General features: G+C 45.3%; 1 protein-coding gene across 5 annotated transcripts in view; it reads left to right on the top strand.

The window, feature by feature from the left end:
* KAT7 (lysine acetyltransferase 7) overlaps positions 1 to 23,376 on the top strand; it is a 50,438-nt gene extending 27,062 nt beyond the window's left edge. For 2 of the 5 annotated variants that reach the window (XM_056548028.1, XM_056548030.1), the window contains exons 10-15: positions 9,926 to 10,015; positions 10,152 to 10,292; positions 11,511 to 11,604; positions 11,694 to 11,840; positions 19,453 to 19,559; positions 22,843 to 23,375. In XM_056548028.1, the coding sequence (XP_056404003.1) occupies positions 9,926 to 10,015; positions 10,152 to 10,292; positions 11,511 to 11,604; positions 11,694 to 11,840; positions 19,453 to 19,559; positions 22,843 to 22,944 (681 nt within the window). In that variant the 3' untranslated portion in view covers positions 22,945 to 23,375. Of the gene's footprint in view, positions 1 to 9,925; positions 10,016 to 10,151; positions 10,293 to 11,510; positions 11,605 to 11,693; positions 11,841 to 19,452; positions 19,560 to 22,842 lie in introns of all 5 variants that reach the window. The other 3 variants (XM_056548029.1, XM_056548032.1, XM_056548031.1) reach the window with 3 other exon arrangements.
* Positions 23,377 to 24,611: the final 1,235 nt, after the last annotated feature.

Raw genomic sequence — 24,611 nt, 5'->3', positions numbered from 1 at the left:
TCAAGCCCGGCATGATGCAGGTGACAAAAGCTGGCTGAAGACTTCATCAGGAAGACTTCATCAGGAAGACTTCATCAGGAAGACTTCATCAGGAAGACTTCATCAGGAAGACTTCATCAGGAAGACTTCATCAGGAAGACTTCATCAGGAAGACTTCATCAGGAAGACTTCATCAGGAAGACTTCATTAGGTAAGTTCTTCTGACTAAGGTGAGTATATTTCCCCCCTTTTTTCTTAGGTACTGGACTCTCAACAGCTGGAGGCACCCTATTTTCTATAGGGGTTTATGGGACTGGCCAGGAGGGGTTCTACCATTCCTTTTTTACTCTAAGTGGGGAAGTTTTTATTGGGGTTTGAGCAGTGGCATTTATATATTTTGCGGGCATGTTTGTGTTTGGTGCACGGTATGTTTGAGACGACTGTCCTCTGCAGCCGCGGCGTATCTGTTCGGCGGCCGAGCTCTCCTTCAGCCCGGCCGCATAGACTTTTTTACTTTCATTTTCGGCGGTGTTCTGCCGACGGCGTTCACCCGCTCCGTTCCCCCCGAGGCGCACATGCGTTCACAGGCGTGGACCTCTACTCGTCCCGCCACAACGGCAGCGTTCCTCTCTCCTGGTCGGGCTTTGCCCTACCTTATCTGTTTCTTTGTCGGGCCTGGCCCTACCTTATCTCTTTCCTCCCCTTCCTCTCATTCCAGAGTCCTGAGAAAACTCACAGCGGAGGGCGTTCCCGCCATTCTCGTGGCCCAGACTGGCTCCGGCGGGCGTGGTACGTCGTCGCGGTCAGGCTCCTAACAACCTACCTCTGTGCCTTCCCTCTCGCCCAGACCTCCTATCTTAGGTCCCCTGTACCACCCCTTTTTACCATCTCAGCTTTTGACGGCGTGGAGGTTGAGACCGCGGTTTCTCTCCCTAAGTGGTTCACACCATGCTGAGGACTCGCAAGCCTTCCTCTGCGAAGATTTACCACCATACCTGGCGGTCTTATTTTCATTGTTGTGAATCTCGGCATTTTTCCTCTGGTCGTGGTTTTCCTTCCCCAACCCCTTTTCCCTTTCCAGTCAGGGTTGGTCCAATGGTTGGCTCTCAGCTCCCTTTACGGTCAAAGTTCTCCCCTCTTTCATTCCTTATCAAAGTCCTCTGGCTTTCAATTCTTAGGTCCAGACCTGTCCTTGGGAGTGGCACACACTGCCCCTCCTTCTCGGTCCCCTTCTCCCCCTTGGGGCTTACACTTGGTCTTAGGTGCCCTGTGAGGCGCTCCTTTTGAACCTCTCAGGGACGTTCCTCTTCGCCTCCTTCCCTGGAAGGTGGCGTTCCTTATTACGATTACCCCTGTTAGGTGGGTGTCAGAGTTGGCAGTTTCCTCCTACCTTTCTGCCTTCCTGGTTGTATACCAGGACAAGTTGTTTTCCGTCCAGGTCCGTCCTTCTTTTTACCTGAGATGGTTTTGATTTTTTTTCATCTCAATGAGGACATCGTCCTGCCGTCTTTTTATCCGGCCCCTTCTCATCCCAGGGAGTTTGCTTCACAAACTGGTTGTGGAGAGGGCTGTTTCGGACTTATCTCTCAGTCACTTCCTTTTGGCAGTGTGACTCGTTTTTTCTGCAAGTTGTCTTAGAGGAAGACCTGCTTCTACAGCCACCATTTTTAGGTGGATCCGGTCCGCTTACCGCTACAAGGGGAATATTCCCCCTTCTGGTTTTTGGCTCATTCCGCCCTTTTTTTGGGGCATCCTGGGCCTTTCTCTTTGTGGCTTCGGCCTCGCAGTTCTGTACGGCGGCCACGTGGCCGTCTTTGCTCTCTTTCACAAGGGTCTACCAGATTCATACTTTTGCATCAGCTGATGCTACTCTGGGCCTTAAGGCGTTGCAGGCGGCGGTGGTCCAGCCGTTCACCTGACTGATTCTTTACCCACCCAAGGGACGGCTTTGGTACGTCCCAAGGTCTTTGTCCCCCAATGGAGCCGATAGAGAAAAAGGGATTTTTGTCATACCGTAAAATCCTTTTCTCGGAGAATTCATTGGGGGACACAGCTCCCGCCCTTTCTTCGGTGTTCCTGTGTTTGGTTACCTGTCCGAGGATTTGTTCAGTTATTTTTTGTTCTGGTTGCCTCGGACTGGTCTTGGTTCTCTACCTCTAGGTCATCTCCTACTGCTTGGTGACTAAACTGATTACCTCAGGCTCTATATGCGGGTATATCCTGCTGGGAGGAGCCGACTTTTTGGTTTCCATAGTGTCAAGTCTCCTAGCAACAACAGCATATACCAAAGGTCTGTGTCCCCCAATGGATCCTCCGAGAAAAGGATTTTACGGTAAGACAAAAGTCCCTTTATTTTACTATTGTCTCTTTCCCAGCTTTCCATACTATACTGCATTGGATGGATGGATGGATGGATAGCAAGGTGTAAGGGATTTACTGAAGTATTGCAATCCTCCTTATAGCCACATCCCCCAGAGACCTTGTGACTAATGACATGTTGTCTTTGGCCACATGGAATGCTGGGAAAAAAGAGATTTGCACTATATGATTTGGGTCCCATGCATAAAAATGGAACAAAGCGGCACGTGGAAATAATAGAAGCATATTACACAGTATTATAACTTTGCATCATGAGCTCAAAGGCTGAAGAAATAAAATCCTAAAATACCCCATTAAAGGGGTACTCCGGTGGAAAACTTTTTTTATCAACTGGTGCCAGAAAGTTAAACAGATTTGTAAATTACTTCCATTAAAAAATCTTAATCCTTCCAGTACTTATTAGCTGCTGAATACTACAGAGGAAATTCTTATCTTTTTGGAACACAGAGCTCTCTGTTGATATCATGACCACAGTGCTCTCTGCTGACATCTCTGTCCATTTTAGGAACTGTTCAGAGTAGGAGAAAATCCCCATAGAAAACATGTGCTGCTCTGGACAGAGGTGTCAGCAGAGAGCACTGTGGTCATGATGTCAGCAGAGAGGACAGTGTTTCAAAAAGAATTTCCTCTGTAGTATTCAGCAGCTAATAAGTACAGGAAGGATTAAGATTTTTTAATAGAAGTAATTTACAAATCTGTTTAACTTTCTGGCACCAGTTGATTTAAAAAAAAAAAAAAAAAAGTTTGCATATAAGGACCATAGGAGCTGCTATTCCCCAGTTCTGTTTCCTGTCCTGCGGATAGAAACCGGGACGGGTCCTGGTCTAATTGGGACATACTGGGTACCTGCAAGCGGCTTAAAGTCCTTCGTATGGGGGCAGCCGCTGGGCGACCTCTCCCCGTCTCGTGCATGGTGCGCGTCTCCCGGTCCCTCTCGCTCCTTTCGGCATGCGGCCTTCTCCTCCTCCTCTTGCGAGCGCGACCTAGCGTTCGTGATCCGGCGGCTTTCGCTTCCGGGAAGGGGGGGGGGGCGGAGTCTGCGCACGCACGTTGCGTGACGTGCGTACGTGTTCAGCGCACGTAACGTCAATGAGCTTACGCCGGGGGAGAAAGGCCTATTCTGAAGTACCCGGAGAGGGAAGTCCTTGCGGCTTCTGACTGGGAAGGACGGAATTTGGCGGGGGATTTAAAAGGGGCGCCCAGCCAGTCCAGTACCTCTTCAGGATCCAGGAGAGGTGCTTGCTCCAGGTCAGTGACTTATGGAAAAAGCGACCCGCATTAAAATGGAGCCTGCTGTGACAGCCGAACCGGTACTATGGTGGGGTAAGGGGACACCTGTCCCATGAAGTCTTTTTTTTGCAACCTTTTAATGGTAGTTTTTGTCCATTTGTTTTAGGCTAAGGAAACGCCTAGGAAGGCTAAATATAAAAGTAAAGAGTGTGTTCTTTGTAGAAAGAAGTTGGGTCCAAATTATTCAAGTTCACATTGTGAAGCCTGTGTTAAAAGGATTGTGGAGGATGTGTCTCCGTCTTTCTCCAAAAGTATGCAGGAGGGAGTCAGAGAGGAGATTAAGGCCTGTATGTCTACTTGGTCATCCGTGCAAGAGCCTAGTTATTCCACTATAGTCATCCATTCTTCTGCACCTGGTTGTTCAGAGCAAAGAGATTTTTTTGAATTTGAAGAGGGGGATTTGGATGAAGAGTCAGAAATTTTGGAGGAAGTTCATAGCGGTGCTCTTTTTCCTACTGAAAATGTGGACGGTCTAGTCAGAGTGGTTAGATCTACCATGAAGCTTGATGATAGGATTGAGCCTTTATCTGTGCAAGATCGCATGTATGAAGGCCTTGCACCCCGCAAAATGATTGGTTTTCCAGTGCATGACTCTTTGTCCTCTATTATAAAGTCTGAATGGCAAAGAAGAGATAAGAGAGATGCTATAGTACCGAGCATTATTAAGAGAAAATATCCTTTTCAGGAAGAATTCACCGTCAATTGGGATAGATCCCCTAGAAAGATGTCTAAAAAAGCAGCCCTACCATTTGAGGATGCCGGCTCTCTAAAGGAGCCAATGGATAGAAGGGCTGATGGATTCCTTAAGAGCCTGGGAAGCAGCAGCAGGCTCCTTCAGGCCAATTATTGCTACCACATCTGTGGCAAGATCCTTAAAGGTCTGGATTAATCAGCTGGAGGAACAAATCAGGGATGGTGCTCCTAGAGACCAATTGCTTCAATCAATCCCTACCTTGGCAGCAGTGGTAGACTTTATATCGGATGCTTCTGCAGACTCCCTAAGACTATCCGCTAAAGCCTCGGCCTGTGCCAACTCTGCCAGACGGGCTATTTGGGGTAAAGAGTGGAAAGGAGGTGATCTTACCTCCAAATCTAAATTATGTGCTATACCCTGTGAAGGTTCCTTTCTTTTTGGGACTGATTTAGATCTAGTCTTAGAGAAAGCAGCAGATAGGAAGAAGGCCTTTCCCTTAGGCTAAGTTTCCACTTGTTGTTTTTTTGTTTTTTTTTGCAAAACGCAAAGAAAAACACCAATTCTGCCGCATGGCGTTTTTTTGATCAAAAAAACGCTGCGGCCAGATGTTAGCTGTAAGTCAATGAGAAATCGCAAATTTCCAATTCCACTTTGCGTTTTTTCACTTTGGCGTTTTTTAAATCCTTTTGGCGTTTTGAAAAAAAACGCTGTAGTTCCCTCAAACCGGCGTTTTTTGTCAAAATCGTGGCTTTTTACTCCAATAGAAATCTATGGGAGTGAGGCGGTTTTTAATCTTTTTTTGACTCTAGCGATCCAAAAAAAGTGATGTAGATAGCTGTTTTTAATAAAATTTCGTAGGGTACCATTAAAAATTTTTTTTCAAAAATATACAGTAGTGAAGGAAAAAATTGTATCTAACGAAATGTATATTATTGAGAAAAAAAAAGATTACTTTTTAAACAGGGATCAATTTATGTGTGCGGGGAAATAAAAATGTAGCCGACAATTATAAAATGTATTGTGTGTGTGTGTGTGTGTGTGTGTGTTTCACTTTTTTGCTTTATTTTTTACATTTTTTTTTAGTTAGTACTACTACTCCCAGCATGGAACACACTGTTCCATGATGGGAGTAGTAGTTACCTGTACTAATTGACAGATCGCCGGGGTCCCTTGCGATCCTCTTGTATAATGTATAGATGCGGCGGCCGCTCTTCTATGGTCCCCTGCACTGACGTATATTTACACTTATTCATATTTCCCGCAGGGCTGTGATTGGCCAGATGGTTCCAGCCAATCACAGCTCTCTGTGAGAAATAGGAACATGTGTATATATACGGCCGTGCAGGGGACCATAGGAGAGCGGCCGCTGCATCTATATATTATACAGGAGCATCACAGCGGGTGTCAGGAGTGATACCCGCAGTGATCTTTCCATAACTGCAGGGAATACTACTCCCAACATGGAGCACACTCTGCCTCATGCTGGGAGCTGTAGTACCTGCATTAATAGACAGATCGAAGCGGGTGTCAGAAGTTACACTCGCTGCGATCTGTCTATTAATACAGGTACTACAGCTCCCAGCATGGAGCAGAGTGAACTCCATGTTGGGAGTAGTAGTGCCTGCTTAAGGACACATCGCAGTGGATGTCACTGACACCCGCTGTGATCGTCCTGTCTATAGCAGAGATTGAGCGGCTGTATACATCGCTCGCATCCCTGCTCTGCACTATACTCCGGGCCGGCCGCTCATTCATTCATCTTTTCCTCAGAGCTGTGATTGGCTGAAACCATCCGGCCAATCACAGCTCTGGGTGGGAAATATGAATTTCTGTTGACATCAGTGGCCGGAGTATAGTGCAGAGAGGCGAGCGCTGTATAGACCCGCTCGCTTGTCTGCTATATTATGGACGATATATGTCTATAGTACAGGTACTATCACTCCCAGCATGGCACAGTCTGTTCCATGCTGGGAGTAGTAGTACTACATAAAAAATGTATTTAAAAAAAAAGTGAAACACACACTTTATTAAAAAATAATAAAAATTGGGCTATAAAATATATACATTGCGTTTAATAAAAAAAATTTCCATCACTGCTGCATCCTTTTTTATTTTTTTGGTACCCAAGAAATTGGGTACCAAAAAGCCAAGGTGCAATTTCCACACAAATGAAAAAAACGCATGATGACGTCACTTGCACTGGCGATTTTTCAGGCGTTTTTTAATCCCTAAAAACGCAGTGCGAAAAACCAAGTGGAGACTTAGCCTTAATCCCTTCCGTCCCTATCCAGAACCTTGATTCAGAAGAGAGTTCTGGTTCAGGTTCCGGAAGAAGAGCGAGGTCTGAGATACTACTCCACGCTCTTCCTGGTAAGAAAGCCCAATGGCTCCTTCCGCACTATAATAAATCTCAAGCTATTGAATCGTTTCCTGAAGTACCACAAATTTCGGATGGAAACGATTCAATCAGCTATCCTGAACCTGAACCAGAACAGTTTTATGGTCACCTTGGACTTGAGGGACGCATATTATCATGTCCCGATTTTCCAAGGTCATCAAAAATATTTAAGGGTGGCGGTAGTCTTGGGAACCCGTCTGTTCCACCTCCAGTTTCAGGCGCTTCCCTTTGGCCTATCACAGGCTCCCCGAGTCTTCACCAAACTTATGGCCGAGGTGATGGCCCATGTAAGAGAACAAAATATAGTCATAGTTCCGTACTTAGAAGATTTCCTTTTGGTGTCAGACTCGGAGGAGCTCTTGATTCGTCAGGTTCTTCAGACTCAAAATATTCTGTTGATCCTAGGGTGGGAAGTGAATCTAGACAAATCCCACCTAGTCCCTTCTCAGGTATGCACATTCCTGGGGATAGGCCTGGATTCCACCCGTCAAATCTCCTTTCTTCCCCAATCCAAGGTGATTTTGGTCAGGCAGAAAATGTCTGTTACTGAAACTAAAAGAGCTCCCCATAAGGGAGGCCATGTCTGTCCTGGGCCTGTTAACTTCGTGTATCCCAGCGGTCTTATGGGCTCAGTACCTTTCAAGGAGGCTACAGGGACAAATCCTGACAGAGTCCCCGATTCATTAGACACTTACATGACCCCTTCAGCCCAAGTAAAGAGGTCCCTTCTCTGGTGGGTAGATCCGGTGAATCTAGAAAAGGGCATTTATTGGATAAAAAAGAACAAATTTTGCCTTACTACAGACGCAAGCCCCTGGGGGTGGGGAGCCCACAGAGAATCCTTAATCCTTCAGGGTCAATGGAGTCAGGAGATTTCCAAAGAATCTCAGAACCTAAGGGAATTGAAGGCAGTCCTGTTCGCCATCTCTCAATCCGTTCCTCTGCTTGGCGGAAAGGACCTAAAAATTCTCAGACAATTCCACAGTAGTTGCCTACTTAAATCATCAGGGGGGTACCAGATCCCCTTCCCTCATGAGGACTTGTCATCACATCTTCAGACTGGCAGAGATGCATCTCAGCTCCTTGTTTGCTCTCCATCTAAATGGGTCCCAAAATCAGGTGGCGGACTATCTCAGCAGACATCGCCTGAACCAAGGGGATTGGGAGTTAGATCAGAGGATCTTTCTCCAGATCTGTCAACGTTGGGGTACTCTGATCTGTAGATCTGTTCGCCTCAAAGGCCAACAGGAAAGTAAAAGATTTTTTCTCCCTGTCACCAGCGGATCACCCCCTGGGGTTAGACGCTTTTTCACAGAGTTGGTGCAGGGGACTTCTTTATGCCTTCCCTCCAGTCAGATTACTTCCCAGAGTCCTAAGGAAGATCAGAGAGGACAGGGTGAGAGTAGTGGTCATTGCCCCATTCTGGCCCCGCAGGGTATGGTTCACCTGGTTGAGGAAGATGTCCGTGTCAGATCCCTGGATCCTTCCAGAGTCCCCAAACCTTCTACATCAAGGTCCAGTTATGCATGCCGAGACCTCCAATCTGCATCTGACGTCATGGCGGTTGAGCGGGGCATCTTAGAACAAAGGGGTCTTTCTGATCGTGTTATTACTACTCTGTTGGCGAGCAGAAAAAAGGTAACTTCTCAAATTTATTTAAGAATTTGGAAGGCCTTTGGTAGATTCATGCAAAACCCTATTGATGTTCTTAAAACTCCTGACATCCCAAAAATATTAGATTTTTTGCAAGCGGGTCTAGATAAACAGCTTAGACCCAGTACTTTAAAAGTTCAAGTGTCAGCACTTAGTGCTCTTTTTGATTATAAACTAGCGGAACATCCCTGGATTAAAAGATTTCTATCAGCAACAGTCAGGATGTCTCCGGTGGTTAGACCATTGGTTCCACCTTGGGACTTAAATATTGTCCTAAATAGTCTCACTAAAACTCCCTTTGAGCCATTAGTCGAGGTTCCCTTAAAGATTCTTACCTTTAAGCATGTGTTTCTTTTGGCAGTCACGTCTGCCAGGAGGGTTGGGGATATTACTAGTTTCTCTTTTAACCAGCCCTATTTGTCTGTCTTTAATGATAGTTGGTGTTGTCTCCTGATCCAGCCTTTCTCCCCAAGAGGGTCTCTGACTTCCATAGAACTCAAGTTGCGATTCTACCTTCCTTCTGTGAGAATCCTAAAAATGACAAGGAAAAAGAATTCCATTGTCTAGATGTTAGGAGATGTCTTCTTCATTATTTGGAGATATCTAAAGGTTGGCGCCTATCGCCTAAGTTGTTACTTCAATTCCAGGGTCCGAATACCGAATAAGGGTAGAGCAGCTGCTCCTAGCACTGTGGCGAGGTGGATAAAACAATCCCTCCAGCTAGCATACACTTCTGCAAATCTAAATCCCCCTTCAGGGTTTAGTGCTCATTCTACCAGATCAGTTTCTACATCCTGGGCAGAGAGAGCATCAGCTTCTATTCAGCAGATCTGCAGAGCAGCCACCTGGAGTTCACCACATACCTTCTACAAACACTACAGGTTGAATCAAATGAGAGATGAAGAGCTTTCATTTGGTCGTAAAGTTCTCCAGGCAGTAGTCGCCCCCCCCCCCCTAATTATTAGTCTAATCTTCTCACTCTCCAAAGGTGCCATCATGGGCGATAGGGAAAACATAAATTACTCTTACCGGTAGTTGTTTTTCGTTGAGCCCATGATGGCACCTACTAATTCCCTCCCATGTTTTATATATAAAAAAAAGGGGAGATGTATTAATATTTCCTAGCTATGTATGTAGGATATGGTTGATTATTATTCATTGATAATTCCTTTTGGGTTGTTACTCCTTGATACTTGCTTAAGAACTGGGGACTAGCAGCTCCTATGGTCCTTATATGCAAACTGTTTCCAGTTCCTGTTTCCTGTCCTGTGGAAGGAGGCGGTCTCTCCAAAGGTGCCATCATGGGCTCAACGAAAACCAATTGCCGTAAGAGTAATCTATGTTTTCCATCGGAGTACCCCTTTAAAAGGATATTCGTTTCCTTCTAAGCCAGTTTGTGGAATAGAACAAAGTTAAAATGAAAAGCTTAATGAATCATTAAAAGGGCGAAAGGTTTCCACCTGAAGTATCAGTCGGGGTTTCTTACTCTTGTCCTCATCTCCTGGCTATCACTTCATTTTTTTTCTCTCCAGGCGAAATGTGTCTGGAAGCATCCCCCTGGAGACGAGATCTACCGCAAAGGATCCATCTCTGTTTTTGAAGTAGACGGCAAGAAGAACAAGGTTGGCATTAAAGCTTAGCGGCTTTCTGTCATTCAGGCTTCGCATTGAGCATTCGCTGTCGCTAACAAACTGCACAGCTAAAAACCTTGTAACTGCAGAATGATTAAAGATGTTGCTGTAACATTTCTGCTTTCAGATTTACTGCCAGAACCTGTGCCTCCTCGCCAAGCTTTTCTTGGACCACAAAACCCTTTATTACGATGTGGAACCTTTTCTTTTTTATGTCATGACTGAGGCGGACAACACCGGTTGCCACCTCATAGGCTATTTCTCAAAGGTAGGATTTCCAGTATCTTTGCTTAAATATTGTTAGCTCCATACCAGTGACTTGATATTGCCGGAAATTTTAAAGGTCTGTTATATCACATACCTTTCTTGTCCAGGGGCTATGTGGTTAACATGATTGTTGTCACTGGGTCAAGGATGACATTACCTATTATATAGCCAGACTCTGCTCGGTAAACAAGCACCGATCTCCTAGATCTGCGCTCTTTTACGGAGCCTTTACATGGCTTGAGCGTTGATGCAAATGATTGCTGGATCGGTCATGCGGCCCTTTTCTAAAATCATCCTCTGTTACATGAAGAGATATGCTGGCCCGATTGTATGGCCTGCTTGGCCAATAATTGCCATCTGTAATAGGGCCCTTACATTAAAGTGACCCCCCCCCCCCCGACCTACGATGGCCCCGACATACGATCATTTCAACATACGATGGCCTCTCAGAGGCCATCGCATGTTGAAGGCAGCATCAACATACGATGCTTTTTTATGTTGGGGCCATCGCATAAACGGCTATCCGGCAGCGCAGACTGCTTCAGCTGCCACTGGATAGCCTTTTACGGTGCCCCGTGTGGTCTGCTGACGATCACTTACCTGTCCTCGGGGCTCCGGCGCATCCTCTTCCGGATCCCCTGCATCATCGGCGCTCTCCAACATCGTCATCACGTCGCCGCGCACGCCGTGTGCGTAGCGACGTGATGGCGGTGACGGAGAGCGAGGATGCCGGGGAAGCAGAGGCCTTGCCTGGAAGGCGACATCCAGGGCAGCGGTGACGGTCCGGCGCGGCGGGGACACGTGAGTATAACCTCCAATACCAGTGGTCTTCAATCTGCGGACCTCCAGATGTTGCAAAACTACAACTCCCAGCATGCCCGGACAGCCGTTGGCTGTCCGGGCATGCTGGGTGTTGTAGTCTTGCAACATCTGGAGGTCCGCAGGTTGTAGACCACTGTCCTATACTTTACATTGCACGGATCCCTCAACATACTATGGTTTCAACAAGCATTGGTCCATTTGGAACGGATTACCATCGTATGTTGAGGGACCACTGTATACGGCTATCCAATTGATATGCATGCAGGGAAACCCCTTCAGAAGGACTCCAACCTAATAGACTAAAAATAAACTCTAGGTTATTATTATTAAGTCTACTTTTTTGAGGTGGGTATGTCTAACCTGGAGGATAAATTCATATTTCACATTTATTTTGCAGGAAAAGAATTCCTTTCTGAACTACAATGTGTCATGTATCCTGACTATGCCACAGTACATGAGACAGGGTTATGGGAAGATGCTGATAGATTTCAGTAAGTGCTTCAACTACGTGTGCTACAGCCGGCCTTGAAGAGACAGGACGGGTCTCCTTACAACTAACTGTGTAATTTCCTTCTTCTAGGCTACTTACTATCCAAGGTGGAGGAGAAGGTGGGATCTCCAGAGCGCCCCCTCTCTGACCTAGGACTAATAAGCTACCGTAGTTACTGGAAGGAGGTTCTGTTACGATACTTGCACACTTTCCAGGGCAAGGAAATCTCTATCAAAGGTAAGAACTGCCTCTTGGCTTCTGTATGGTGTTCATTTTATTAAACGGGTTCTTAAAGTATTCACATTAATCCAACCACCAGGGAGTGTGGTGTCTGTTAAATAGGACACCCACCGATCACTTGAATAGCGGGTCATCTGTCCACTTCATTCAGTCTCAATGGGACTGATAAAGATAGCCAGATACAACACTCGACTATTTCTGTCTGCCCCGTAGAGTTGAATGGAGGGGCAGCACACATGCGCTATCGCTGCTCCAATCAAACAGGGAACTTAACCCCTTAAGGACCAAGGACGTACCGGTACGTCCTTGGTCCTGCTCTTCTGATATAACGCAGGGTTACACAATAACCCCGCGTCATATCACGGCGGGCCCGGTGTCATAGTGAAGCCGGGACCCGCCTCTAATAGCGCGCAGCGCCGCATGCTATTAACCCTGATGAAGATCAGTGTGTGAAGTGTTATAGGTCCCTATGGGACCTATAACACTGCAAAAAATGTGAGAAAAAAAAGGGAATAAAGATCTTTTAACTCCTCCCCTATTAAAAGTTTGAATCACCCCCTTTTCCAATAAAAAAAAAACAGTGTAAATAAAAATAAACATATATGGTATCACCGCGTGCGGAAATGTCCGAATTATAAAAATATATCATTAATTAAACCGCTCAGTCAATGGCGTGCGCGCCAAAAAATTCCAAAGTCCAAAATAGTGCATTTTTGGTCACTTTTTATATCAATAAGTCCTATGAATGCAAAAATGGTACCGTTAAAAACTTCAGATCACGGCGCAAAAAATGAGCCCTCATACCACCCCATACACGGAAAAATAAAAAAGTTATAGGAGTCAGAAGATGACAATTTTAAACATATTAATTTTCCTGCATGTAGTTATGATTTTTTCCAGAAGTCCGACAAAATCAAACCTATATAAGTAGGGTATCATTTTAATCGTATGGACCTACAGAATAATAAGGTGTCATTTTTACCGAAAAATTTACTACGTAGAAACGGAAGCCCCCAAAAGTTACAAAACAGCGTTTTTTTTTTTTCAATTTTGTCGCACAATGATTTTTTTTCCCGTTTCACCGTAGATTTTTGGGCAAAATGAGTGACGTCATTACAAAGTAGAATTGGTGGTGCAAAAAATAAGCCCTCATATGGATTTTTAAGTGCAAAATTGAAAGAGTTATGATTTTTTAAAGGCAAGGAGCAAAAAACGAAAATGCAAAAACGGAAAATCCCCCGGTCCTTAAGGGGTTAAAGGAGATATATCATGTAAGAAAACATATCCAGAAATAGGGCTGGGCGGTATGATCAAATGTGTATCGAGGTATTTTTGTAACTTATGGCAGTTCCACGGTATAGAACGGTATTCCTTCCCCCCCCAAAATTATTAGCCCAGCACTGCGCTTGCCCCATCGGGGTAAATACTCACTTATCCTGTTTGTTGCTGCCACCGGCGCTGACGCTCTTTAGCTGTATCCATATGCCCGGGCTGGAAATGTAAACAAAAATAAACTTTAACGCCTGTTCCGACGTCGGCCTTACGCTCTTCCTGGGGACGTGAATGTCGGACAGCCGTCAGCCTATCACCGGCCGCAGCGATGTTCCGCCTCGCCCGGTGATAGGCTGAGCCCACTGTCATGTAAGAAGCCGGTGCAATGCCGTAGATTGCAATTTGCCATAGAATGTAATGGAGTGACTCAGCAGTTTTCCCTGCTAGAGCGCTCCGCCTCCATTACATTCTATAGCCTGACACTCGCACACCATCCCCCAACCATTGGTTACTGCTGGGGCCCGGGGGGGGGGGTGCGAGTGTCATGTGACATATTTAATCATCAGGCATCGTAGCTCACGGCAGTCTTACTTGGGCTATCACAGGGAGAGGATCTCTCCCTGTGATAGCCCGAAGCTGCACAGAGCTCTCATAGCCACTGTGGCCCGATTCCGAGAGCGGAATGGGGCCACAGAAGTCAGCACAAGCTGACAGTCAGTGTCACCTGCCAGCGCGATCACTATTCACCACTAACGGGACCCCTGTGCACGCTAGCAGTGTTGTGTGACCCCGCCAGCGTGAGCAGTGTCCTCCGCCTGCGCGAGCAATGTTCACTGCTAACGGGTCCCCTGTGCCCGCTAGCAGTGTTACGTGTGTCCTCCGCCTGCGCGAGCCATCCACCCCGCCTGCGGCTCTGTTCCCCGCTCCCTGTTAGCTCAGGGAACGGGAAACAGATTTAAAGGGCTTCGGGCGCAGCGAGTACTGCGCATGCGTAGGGACTGCATGCGCTAGCCATTGCGCATGCGTAGGTAGGTAGTGTAGATTTACTTTTAGTGTAGCGTAGTTTAGGATTAGTTTGAAAGAGACTACAACTCCCAGCATGCCCGGGCATGCTGGGAGTTATAGTTCAGGGAAGGTGTCAAGCCCAGGCCTGAGTATTAAATCATATGTGTATTATGATTGTACTGTGTGCAATGTATTATCCAGGACATGGGTGAGGGGTCATTCAGACGGTGTGTCCCTTTTGTGTATTGCATTTTTATTAGGGGCCTGGCTGGTTGTTTGTTTGAAGTCAAGGGCTCCTTTGAGGCGGCAGGATGTAAGGAGTCTCTGGCCCCATATGTGAGATAACAGATGCCCCCTGGGGGGATCAGAGGGGAGGGGGGAGTGGAGCTTCCCTCCAAAAAACAAGCAGATATGATATTTAAACCATGCTAGACTCAAAGTTTTGGTTGTTAAGATCTGTGCCCCAAGCTGACAAGACCATCCTTAGGACAGCTGGAGACTCGCTCTCATGGACTGCTATACTATTACGCTGTAAGAACTTCATTTTTGCTTTTCTGAACTTGATTGCTAAACTCTTATATATATTCTTATACCAGTATGTCATTTGTTTATTTTTATGCATAGCACTGTGATACCTTTTATCAGATTAAATGTTTAATTAATCAGCTCTGGTCTTTGATCTCTAAATATATGAGCTCACCTTTCTGAAGGCAGCTTGGGTGGAAGCACGTTTATCTGAGGGTTAATTTGGTGACTTGCTGGGACTAGTAATGGATACCCAGAGGTCTGGCGGCTTTAACCCTTGCACCATCACACTCTCTCTAGCGTCTTGGCTGGACCGATAGGGTGTGATCGTGACAGAAGGGCCCACAACTCCCAGCATGCCCAGACAGCTGAAGGCTGCGCGGTGATGCTGGGAGTTGTAGTTTAGCTGATGGGACCACAACTCCACGCATGCCTAGACAGCTGAAGGCTGCACAGTGATGCTGGGAGTTGTAGTGCAGTGAAAGGACCACAACTCCCAGCATGCCCAGACAGCTAAAGGCTGCCCAGGCATGCTGAGAGTTGTAGTTTTACACAGGTATAAAGTAGTTAGCGTAGTGTTAGCTCAATTTTAGCATAGCTTTAGTTTAGTGTTTTACATTTTTAGCGTGGCGTACTTTTAGCGTAGTGTAGGGTTAGCGCAGTTTTAGCGTATTTAGTGTAGTGTAGTGTTAGCGCAGTTTTAGTGGATTTAGCGTACCTTAGTTTTAGCGCAGTTTTAGTGTATTTAGCGTAGTGTAGTGTTAGCGTAGTTTTAGCGTAGCATAGTGTTAGCGCAGTTTTATCATATTTAGTGTAGCGTATTGTTAGCGTAGTCTTAGAGTAGTAAGCGCAGCGTTGTGTTAGTCCAGTTCTAGCATAGTTAGAGTAGTTGTACACGGGTGTAGTGTAGCTAACTTAGTTTTACAGGCAGATAAAGTGTCGTTTAGATAGTTTAGCGTGGGGTGTAGCTTAGCTTAGTAATAAAGTAAAGTGGCTACAACTCCCAGCATGACCAGACAGCCAAAGGCCATCCGGGCAGGTTGGAAGTTGTAGTTTTGCAAAAGTAGCAAAGGCAGTTGCGCTCTGCTACGTTAATGCAGTATACAGCCATCTGTATAGTTGGCTGGATACGGCGATCACAAGGCCACTTACCCACCTCCTTTGCTGCTCCGTCACTGGACGTGTAGCAACGCAGGAAGATGGTGGAGCTGGAAGGGGGTTGGTAAGTTAGGCTCTCCAGGTACTAATCCATTTTTTTTGTGTTTTTCTTCTCATTTCAGATACGTGAATGCGGAGGACTACATCGGAATCGATGGACTACGACGATGACCTGCATTTTTTCTTTTAATAAAATGGTTAACGAGGGCTGTGGGGGAGTGTTTTTCCTAATAAAAATGTTTTAACTTGTGTGTGTGTGTGTGCTTTTTTTTTAAATTACTTTACAGGCTTAGTAGTGGAAGCCGTCTTGTAGACGGAGTCCATTACTAAATCGGGACTTAGCTTTAGCCCCAAAAACAGCTAGCGCTAACCCCCAATTATTACCACAGGGGTACCGGGAAGAGCTGATACCAACAGGCCCAGAGCACCAAATATTGCGCTCTTGGGCCTAGGTGTTAACAGGCTGGCGTTATTTAGGCTGGGGAGGGTCAGTAACGATGGTCCTCGCACACCCTGGTAACGTTGGGCTGTTGTTGTTTGGTTGGTATTTGGCTGAAAATGAAAAGACTGGGAACCCCACAGGTTTAAAAAAAAAAAAAGGGGGGGGGGGGGGGGGGGTTCCTCGTCGTTTCATTTTCAGCCAAATACCAACCAAACAGCAACAGCCTGACATTACCAGGGTGGGCGAGGACGGACCATCGTTACTGGCCCTCCCCAGCCTAAATAAAGCCAGCCTGTTACCGCCTAGGTGCCATATTTGGCACTCTGGGCCTGTTGGTATTGGCTCTTCCCGGTACCCCTGTGGCGGTGGGTACCGGGGTAATAATTGTGGGTTAGCGCTAGCTGTTTTTGGGGCTAACGCTAAGCCCTGACTTAGTAATGGATTCCGTCTACAAGACAGCTTCCACTACTAAGCCTGTAAAGTAATTTTAAAAAAAAGCACACACAAGTTAAAACATTTTTATTAGGAGAAACACTCCCCCACAGCCCTCCTTAACCATTTTATTAAAAGAAAAGAAAAAATGCAGGTCATCGTCGTAGTCCACCGATTCCGATGTAGTCCTCCGCATTCACGTATCTGAAATGAGAAGAAAAACTAAAAAAAAAAAATGGATTAGTACCTGGAGAGCCTAACTTACCACCCCCCTTCCAGCTCCGCCATCTTTCTGGTGGGTAAGTGGCCTTGTGATCACCGTATCCAGCCATCTATACAGATGGCTGTATACTGCATTAACGTAGCAGAGCGCAACTGCCTCTGCTACTTTTGCAAAACTACAACTTCCAACCTGCCCGGATGGCCTTTGGCTGTCTGGGCATGCTGGGAGTTGTAGCCACTTTACTTTATTACTAAGCTAAGCTACACCCCACGCTAAACTATCTAAACTACACTTTATCTGCCTGTAAAACTAAGTTAGCTACACTACACCCGTGTACAACTACGCTAACTACGCTAGAACTGGACTAACACTACGCTGCGCTAACTACTCTAAGACTACGCTAACAATACGCTACGCTAAATACGCTAAAACTGCGCTAACACTACACTAAATACGCTAAAACTGCGCTAACCCTACACTACGCTAAGTACACTAAAACTACGCTAACACGACATTACACTAAAAGTGCTCTAACACTACACTACGCTAAATGTACGCTACACAAAAAAATGTAAAACTGTGCTAACACTAAACTAAAGCTACGCTAAAATTGAGCTAACTACGCTAAAATCGCGCTAACACTACTTTATACCTGTGTAAAACTACAACTCCCAGCTTGCCTGGGCAGCCTTTAGCTGTCTGGGCATGCTGGGAGTTGTGGTCCTTTCACTGTACTACAACTCCCAGCATGCCCGGGCAGCCTTCAGCTGTCTGGGCATGCTGGGAGTTGTGGGCCCTTCCCTGCACTACAACTCCCAGCATGCCCGGGCATGCTGGGAGTTGTAGTCTCTTTCAAACTAATCCTAAACTACGCTACACTAAAAGTAAATCTACGCTACCTACCTGCGCATGCGCAATGGCTAGTGCATGCAGTCCCTACGCATGCGCAGTACTCGCTGCGCCCGAACCCCTTTAAATCTGTTTCCCGTTCCCTGAGCTAACGGAGCGAGGAACAGAGCCGCGGGCAGGGTGGATGGCTCGCGCAGGACACACGTAACACTGCTAGCGGGCACAGGGGTCCTGTTAGCGGTGAATAGTGATTGCGCTGGCGGGTGACACTGACTGTCAGCTTGTGCGACGGGCACACAAGCTGACAGGCGCAGCGGGGAGGATACAGTAAATGGATTGGCTTCTGTGGCCCCATTCCGCTCTCTGAATCGGGCCACAGTGGCTATGAGAGCTCCGTGCAGCTTCGGGCTATCACAGGGAGAGATCCTCTCCCTGTGATAGCCCAAGTGAGACTGTTGTGAGCTGCAATGCCTGATGATTAAATGTGTCACGTGACACTCGCACCCCCAGCCCCCGCAGTAACCAATGGTTGGGGGTGGTGTGAGAGTGTCAGCCTATAGAATGTAATGGAGGCGGAGCGCTCGAGCAGGGAAAACTGCTGAGTCACTCCATTACATTCTATGGCAAATTGCAATAAACGGCATTGCACCGGCTTCTTACATGACAGGGGGCGGAACATCGCTGCGGCCGGTGATAGGCTGATGGCTGTCCGACGTTCCATTCCCTAGGAAGCGCGTCCGGACCGACTGGGAAGGTGAGTTAAAGTTTATTTTGTTTACCTTTTGCAGCCCGGGCATAGGGATATAGTATAGAGCAGTGGTCTTCAACCTGCAGACCTCCAGATGTTGCAAAACTACAACTCCCAGCATGCCCAGACAGCCAACGGCTGGGAGTTGTAGTTTTGCAACATCTGGAGGTTGAAGACCACTGATAGAGTGTCAGCGCCGGCGGCCGCAACAAACAGGAGGGCGAGGAGGGCAGCGCTTGCGGGTGAAATATGTGAGTAATACCCCGATGGGGACAGCGCAGCGCTGGGCTGATAATTAATTGGGGGGCAGAACAGCGCTCGCGGGTCACATGATTAGTTCCGCAATGGATAATTCATTCCCGAGGGGGAGGGGCCAAACCGGTATGGGTTAAAATTCATATCGTGCAGGAAAACGTATTCGGTATGAACCAGTATACCGTCCAGCCCTATCCAGAAATACATGGAGGGGGCGTATCGGTCGCCACTTCATGCGGGTGTCGACACACTCCATTCCCTGGGGAGGGCCGTGGCCCTGTGCAGCAGAGCGCGGGGAGTGGATCCCAACAGTCGGACCCTCCACAATCTAAATCTTCTCCCCTGTCCTTTGGATAGGGGAAAAGTTTTCATGCATGAAACTTCTCCTTTAAGAAGTAGTTGTCAGATCTCCGCTGGTAAATGACGTCTCATGAATTGGTATTCAGTGTCTTTCTTGGGACATTCCCTTTAAGACACATGGTCTGTTAACCTAAATTCCGTTTCTTTTTAATGGAAATGTTCTAAAAGCAAAATAATATTCACCTTTTATGCCTGTTGTCTTCTAGGAACGGCTCATACTGAGATGTGATGCCTTTATAGTTATGGGCTTCATCACCCGGTGTATTGACTGTGAGAACAATAGATGTTTGTTCCCGTTTTAATAAAGTTTGTTCAATGTTGTTTTCTTTTCACGCTGTAGAAATAAGCCAGGAGACTGCTGTGAATCCTGTCGATATTGTAAGCACCCTGCAGGCCTTACAGATGCTAAAATACTGGAAGGGAAAGCATCTTGTACTAAAGAGACAGGTAATGTGAAAGCTGAAATATTAACTCCTACTTTATTCCCTTCATGCGCTAGATTGAAAAAAATAAAAAAAAAATTTGCATTTGCAGATTTGCTGCTGACGTATTTCACACAAAAATCTGATCCACGTGACCTTATGCATACAGCACAAGTCATTGGGTGCAGCCCCCCAACCCCATAGTGATCTGCACCAGCGGTCTAGTAAATGTCAACTCCTTGGTGCAGTGCAAAATTAAGACACACACATACATGTCTGTTATATAGATAGAAAGAGTTCACATTTACTACACAGTGTATGTATAGATAACATATGCAGTGATCCCTCAACTTACAATGGCCTCAACATACAAGAGTTTCAACATACAATGGTCTTTTCTGGACCATTGTAACTTGAAACCAGACTCAACATACAATGCTACAGACAGTCCAGATCTGGGAAATGTGTCAGTGACTGGAAGATCTGACCAATCAGAATGGGCATTCACTGGTAAAACCCCTGTATTACTGAAGTGTATGCACTGACTGGCTGGTAGCGCCCCCTACAGTACAGGGAGGTATTACATGTTCTCTACTCTTTACCTGTATTACTGAAGTGTATGCACTGGCTGGTGTCTGGTAGCGCCCCCTACAGTACAGGGGGGTATTACATGTTCTCTACTCTTTACCTGTATTACTGAAGTGTATGCACTGGCTGGTGTCTGGTAGCGCCCCCTACAGTACAGGGGGGTATTACATGTTCTGTATTCTTTACCTGTATTACTGAAGTGTATGCACTGGCTGGTGTCTGGTAGCGCCCCCTACAGTACAGGGGGGTATTACATGTTCTCTACTCTTTACCTGTCCCAGGGTTAGCTTCTTCTTTGGACACCAGGTGAGGGCGACTCCATGTTACTTTTTTTAGGACACTGTTTACTGTACAGGACCCTGAAGAAGCTCCTGTCCTCTTCATAGACCAGTGTTTTCCAAGCAGGGAGCCCTCAGCTGTTGCAAAACTACAACTCCCAGAATGCCCGGACAGCCTTTGGCTGTCCGGGCATGCTGGGAGTTGTAGTTTTGCAACAGCTGGAGGCTCCCTGCTTGGGAAACACTTACATAGACAGTGATTTTACAGCTTCCTGCAGATCTTTATTACTTTTATATGTACGATCTTGTTTTATCTGTATTAGTTATCTACTTATTTTTCTTTAATCCTCACTTTTTCCTATTTTTGGATGATATTTTAGTGCCTTTTAGAACCAATTACCAGGTATCCATAGAGTTCTGGTCTCAACATACGATGGTTTCAACTAGAGATGAGCGAACTTACACTAAATTCGAATCATCATGAACTTCTCGGCTCGGCAGTTGATGACTTATCCTGCATAAATTAGTTCAGCTTTCCGGTGCTCCGGTGGCTGGAAAAGGTGGATACAGTCCTAGGAGAGAGTCTCCAGCCACTGGAGCACCTGAAAGCTGAACTAATTTATGCAGGATAAGTCATCAACTGCCGAGCCGAGAAGTTTGTGACAAATCAAATTTACTGTAAGTTCGCTCATCTCTAGTTTCAACATACAATGGTCATCCCAGAACCAATTAATATTGTAACTTGAGGGACCACTGTATTACCATTTATGTTGGCCAGCAAGTAATTTGCTTTTATCTGTGTTATGGGGAAATATGTTTTATTTGTGTTTAAATAAGCTGCCACAAGGTGTCGCCCTACTTGTCCAGAGCACATTTCCCCCCATCTCTTGAAGGTTTTTTTTTTTTCATCAGAGGGAGAAAGGTTTGTGCAGTAATATCAGGAAGTATTACTTTGAGAGAGTAGTGGATGCATGGAATAGCCTTCCTCCAGAAGTGGTAGCCGCAAATACAGAGAAGGAGAATACAGTTCTTTGTGTTGTAGGTTTTCAAACAAGACAAGGTATCAAGGATCTACTCAATGGACATGCAGAAAGCATGCAAAATAAAATAAAACATATCAGTATAGATATTCCCCTATGGAATCCATAGACGACCTGTTAAGACGTCATCCTCATAGCCACTGGACTACAGTTTGAGAACGACTTAACATATGTGGACATTACATAGATAAGTGCAGATTCATATTTATATATAAGGGTGCGTTCACACGGCCGTCTGTCCCCCATTTTTTTTTTTTCCCCGTTCAGGTTCCGTTGTTGCTGCTTGTAGACGGATTACAAACTGATGTCAATGGGATATTTTTTTTACAATCCATCAGTTTGCACCAGTCTGTGCTCATTTCCGTAATTTTTTTTTTTTTTTTACGGGAGAAAAAAAACAGAAGAAAAAACAGATACAGTAAATCTACCATTGACGTCTGTGGAAAATGGATGAGCCTTTAAAGGGGTATTCCAGGCAAAAACTTTCTTTTATATATCAACTGGCTCCGGAAAGTTAAACAGATTTGTAAATTACTTCTATTAAAAAATCTTAATCCTTCCAATAGTTATTAGCTTCTGAAGTTTTCTGTCTAACTGCTCAATGATGATGTCCCGTCCCGGGAGCTGTGCATGATGGGAGAATATCCCCATAGGAACTGGACAGCTCCCGGGACGTGAGTCATCAGAGAGCAGTTAGACAGAAAACAGCAACTCCACTTCAGAAGCTAATAACTATTGGAAGGATTAAGATTTTTTAATAGAAGTAATTTACAAATCTGTTTAACTTTCCGGAGCCAGTTGATATATACAAAAAAGTTTTTGCCTGGAATACCCCTTTAATGTCATCCATTTGCATCAGTTTTTTTTTTTTCCATTCCATTTTTATCTGTTTTTACTTCTGAGTATGCTCAGAAAAAAAAAGGTATTTTTTTTTTTGTTAACTGAACAATAACGGATCCAAACAGATAACTGTCCGTTTTTATTTTTGACGGGAGAAGAATGGGACGGGTCTAAGAGAACAGTGTTTGAACACATCCTAATACTTTGTTATAACCTTAAATATCAATAAAAAACGATTTGAAAACAAACCAATACAGGGAAGGAGTGTAAGCCTGCATGGGATAGGCATAGGGCTATCCTCCATATAAGATAGGGACTATTCATAGTATTCAGAATATCAGTAAGACTAGATGGGCGATTGTTTCTTATCTGCTGACACATTCTATGTTTGAGTCTACTGCTACATGGTGTCCCTGCTCATGGGTGTGTGGTACTAATATAAAGCGTAGGAAGAACAATTGTTAGTCACATGTAAAATTTTGAGCTTTATGAAGCTGGGTTAAAGGGTTAAAAAGTCCTTTTTTTGTTTGAGAACTTAATTTTCAATTCTTTTTCTACTAAGGATTTGATTGATGAATGGGCATTAAAAGAAGCCAAAAGAAGCAACAGCAATAAGACAATGGACCCGAGCTGCCTGAAATGGACACCTCCCAAAGGAACATGAACTTTTTTAATATTCCAGCCCCACAATCTGCAGTCTCCTCCGTCACCTTATATGTATCATATATAAAATGACAGCTCCTTCTGGTTTATTCCACCAAACTCTTCTACCTATGGTAACCCACACTCCATCCATGGGGTCACTTCTAGCTTTTCTCATCAGACCAGTATCCGCAGATTCAGTCGATCAGATGGCTCTGTGATGTACAAGATCATTCAGATTTTTTTTATTCACTTCCACTTAGGATAAGAGAAAGTGTTGTCTTGGAACCACCAAGTATCATTTTTAATGTCTAAATCTTCATAATTTTCCAGAATGAAAGGATAACTGATAAGCGATTGTTAGCTTTGTATGTTATTAATTCTGAGTTTGGTACAGTGTACACATGCAGTAAAACAGGCACTATAGTCAATGAATAGCGTACCCGGCGATATGGGTTCAAGGGGTATCCCAGGCAAAAAAAAAAATTTTATATATCAACTGGCTCTGGAAAGTTAAACAGATTTGTAAATTACTTCTATTAAAAAAATCTTAATCCTTCCAATAGTTATTAGCTTCTGAAGTTGAGTTGCTGTTTTCTGTCTAACTGCTTTCTGATGACATGTCCCAGGAGCTGTCCAGCTCCTATGGGGATATTCTCCATCATGCACAGCTCCCGTGACGTGACATCATCATTGAGCAGTTAGACAGAAAACTTCAGAAGCTAATAACTATTGGAAGGATTAAGATTTTTTTAATAGAAGTAATTTACAAATCTCTATAGAAACTCCAAGAAGGAGAGAGCACACCAGGTAGCAAACCAAATAAGTGGAAAAGGCAAACATACGATACCGCGAGGTAACTGTTAGGAGCGTCCGGACTCACCTCAATATGTACTTGGCACCTGCGGGGTGCGCACACTAGGTAAAGTATCAGTATATGTAGAAACAAAGAGATAGTATGCACTCACCGCTGGTAAGCTGCTACGGGCTCCGAGTACGGGATCACCACGGCATGTATAGAGACGATAAGGGGCGCTCAGAGGACATGCCGGCTGTTTCGGACGTAGGAACGTCCTTCTTCCGGCCTCCGGCCGGAAGAAGGACGTTCCTATGTCCGAAACAGCCAGCGTAGCCTCTGAGCGCCCCTTATTGTCTCTATACATGCCGTGGTGATCCCGGACTCGGAGTCCGTAGCAGCTTACCAGCGGTGAGTGCATACTATCTCTTTGTTTCTACATAATTTACAAATCTGTTTAACTTTCCGGAGCCGGTTGATATATAAAAAAAAGTTTTTGCCTGGAATATCCCTTTAAGCCAATGCCTCTTCTTAATAACAGGATGCTCACTACATTATTGGGTCATCACTTTTTAAAAAAATCATTCTTAAAGGAATTGTCCTATCGGGAACTTAATCGGCAGCTGCTGGGGTAATGGCTATTGCTCATATGAGTGGATGACAATGTTCTATGTATATTTTATACTCCAGAGCAAGAGAGCTGCCGTTATCACTCTGGCTAATAGAAACGGGTCTATAATTGGGGCATGATAAAATGGGGAAGAGGTTGATAAAATGAGAGAACCCATTTAGGGTGCTTTTAAACGTACATGATCTGCTGCATGTTTTCTGCACCTGATTTAGCTACCTGTTGAAGTTAATGGGTATCAAATTCAACTGCACGAAATGTGCAT

This window comes from Hyla sarda, chromosome 12 (genome assembly GCF_029499605.1).
Source record: "Hyla sarda isolate aHylSar1 chromosome 12, aHylSar1.hap1, whole genome shotgun sequence".
Classification (NCBI taxonomy): Eukaryota; Metazoa; Chordata; class Amphibia; order Anura; family Hylidae; genus Hyla; species Hyla sarda.
Note: the sequence above shows the minus strand (reverse complement) of the source record. Positions and strands in the feature narration are given on the sequence as shown.